The following is a 1,224-nucleotide window of genomic DNA, read 5'->3' as shown; positions in this document are numbered from 1 at the left end:
GTACAGGGTGTATTCCTCCGTACAGGGTGTATTCCTCCATACAGGGGGTATTCCTCTGTACAGTGTGTAGTGAGCGATCCTGTATGGCCACAGGATGTTAACTGATAACTGGTCTCAGGGAAGAGCTTGAGCCTTCCTTCCTTCTCCTTCTGTCCATATTGGACACTGTCACAGACACTTGCCACTAAACTCCATTAGACAGATGGTTTAATATTTCTCTATTCTTCTCCCCAGACCATTCCAAGTTCATTGAGGTTTTTCTGGTCAGTCCAATTTTCCACTGGCAGCCTACAAGGCTACCCCAGGGTGGTTCCTCCTGGAATCCTGTCAGGACTCTGGGGCCTGGTGCCTCTTTCGCCTTTTTCTCTTTCGTAAACCACATGCCTGTTCAACAAGTAGGAGCTCCCCAAGGGCATGGGCATACAGTACACAACTCCCAATCATAGAGTAGATGTAGATGTACTGGATCATCATGCCCAACACAGCATGAAACATCTGTCTTCTCAATACACAATCAACCACCTCACGGGTCAATGATGAAACTACTCCATCAAACCTTTCACTGAGACGCAGAGGCTCAAACACAGAGGTGGAGCATCAGAAATCTCACAGTCCTCCATGGAAGCAGTATTAAAGCTTCTCACTGCTTGCTAGTCCAAACATCAAGCAACTCACTCCCTCACTCACTCACTCACTCACACAGCATAAATCACAACCTTTAAAACCCTCGGGTTGGGTCTTGGGTCAGTCGTAAATCAGTCAGATTCATGAGAACGTAAACCAGTTGTAGAGTTAGAGTTAGAAACGTGTATTAAAGTGTCACTCCACAATTATACAAATTAAATCAAATGTTATTTGTCACGTGCGCCGAATACAACAGGTGTAGACTTTACCGTGACATGCTTACTTAAGAGGCCTTTCCAACAAAGCAGAGTAAACAATTAAGAAAATGTGCTAATAAAAATACAAGAGCTGACAATAGAAAATACAGATTTTTGAAATCACATTGTAGAACACTCAAATCACATTGTAGAACACTCAAATCACATTGTAGAACACTCAAATAGTGTTTTGAGACACTTAAAGCAGTCAAAGTCAAAACATGATACAACGAAAGTTGTCCAGCAGTGGTAAATGTTTACATCATTATCTAATGGATAATGCAGGTTCCCAGTTGATATCATTATCTAATGTATAATGCAGGTTCCCAGTTGATATCATTTT

At 42.1% G+C, this 1,224-nt stretch overlaps 1 protein-coding gene across 1 annotated transcript in view; it reads left to right on the top strand.

The window, feature by feature from the left end:
• LOC111971798 (gamma-aminobutyric acid type B receptor subunit 1-like) overlaps positions 1 to 1,224 on the top strand; it is a 32,906-nt gene that overhangs the window by 26,898 nt on the left and 4,784 nt on the right. Inside the window, exon 5 of the mRNA XM_070446345.1 lies at positions 400 to 425. Within this exon, the coding sequence (XP_070302446.1) occupies positions 400 to 425 (26 nt within the window). The remainder of the gene's footprint in view (positions 1 to 399; positions 426 to 1,224) is intronic.

The sequence above is a fragment of the Salvelinus sp. IW2-2015 genome, linkage group LG13 (genome assembly GCF_002910315.2).
Source record: "Salvelinus sp. IW2-2015 linkage group LG13, ASM291031v2, whole genome shotgun sequence".
Taxonomy (NCBI): domain Eukaryota; kingdom Metazoa; phylum Chordata; class Actinopteri; order Salmoniformes; family Salmonidae; genus Salvelinus; species Salvelinus sp. IW2-2015.
Note: the sequence above shows the minus strand (reverse complement) of the source record. Positions and strands in the feature narration are given on the sequence as shown.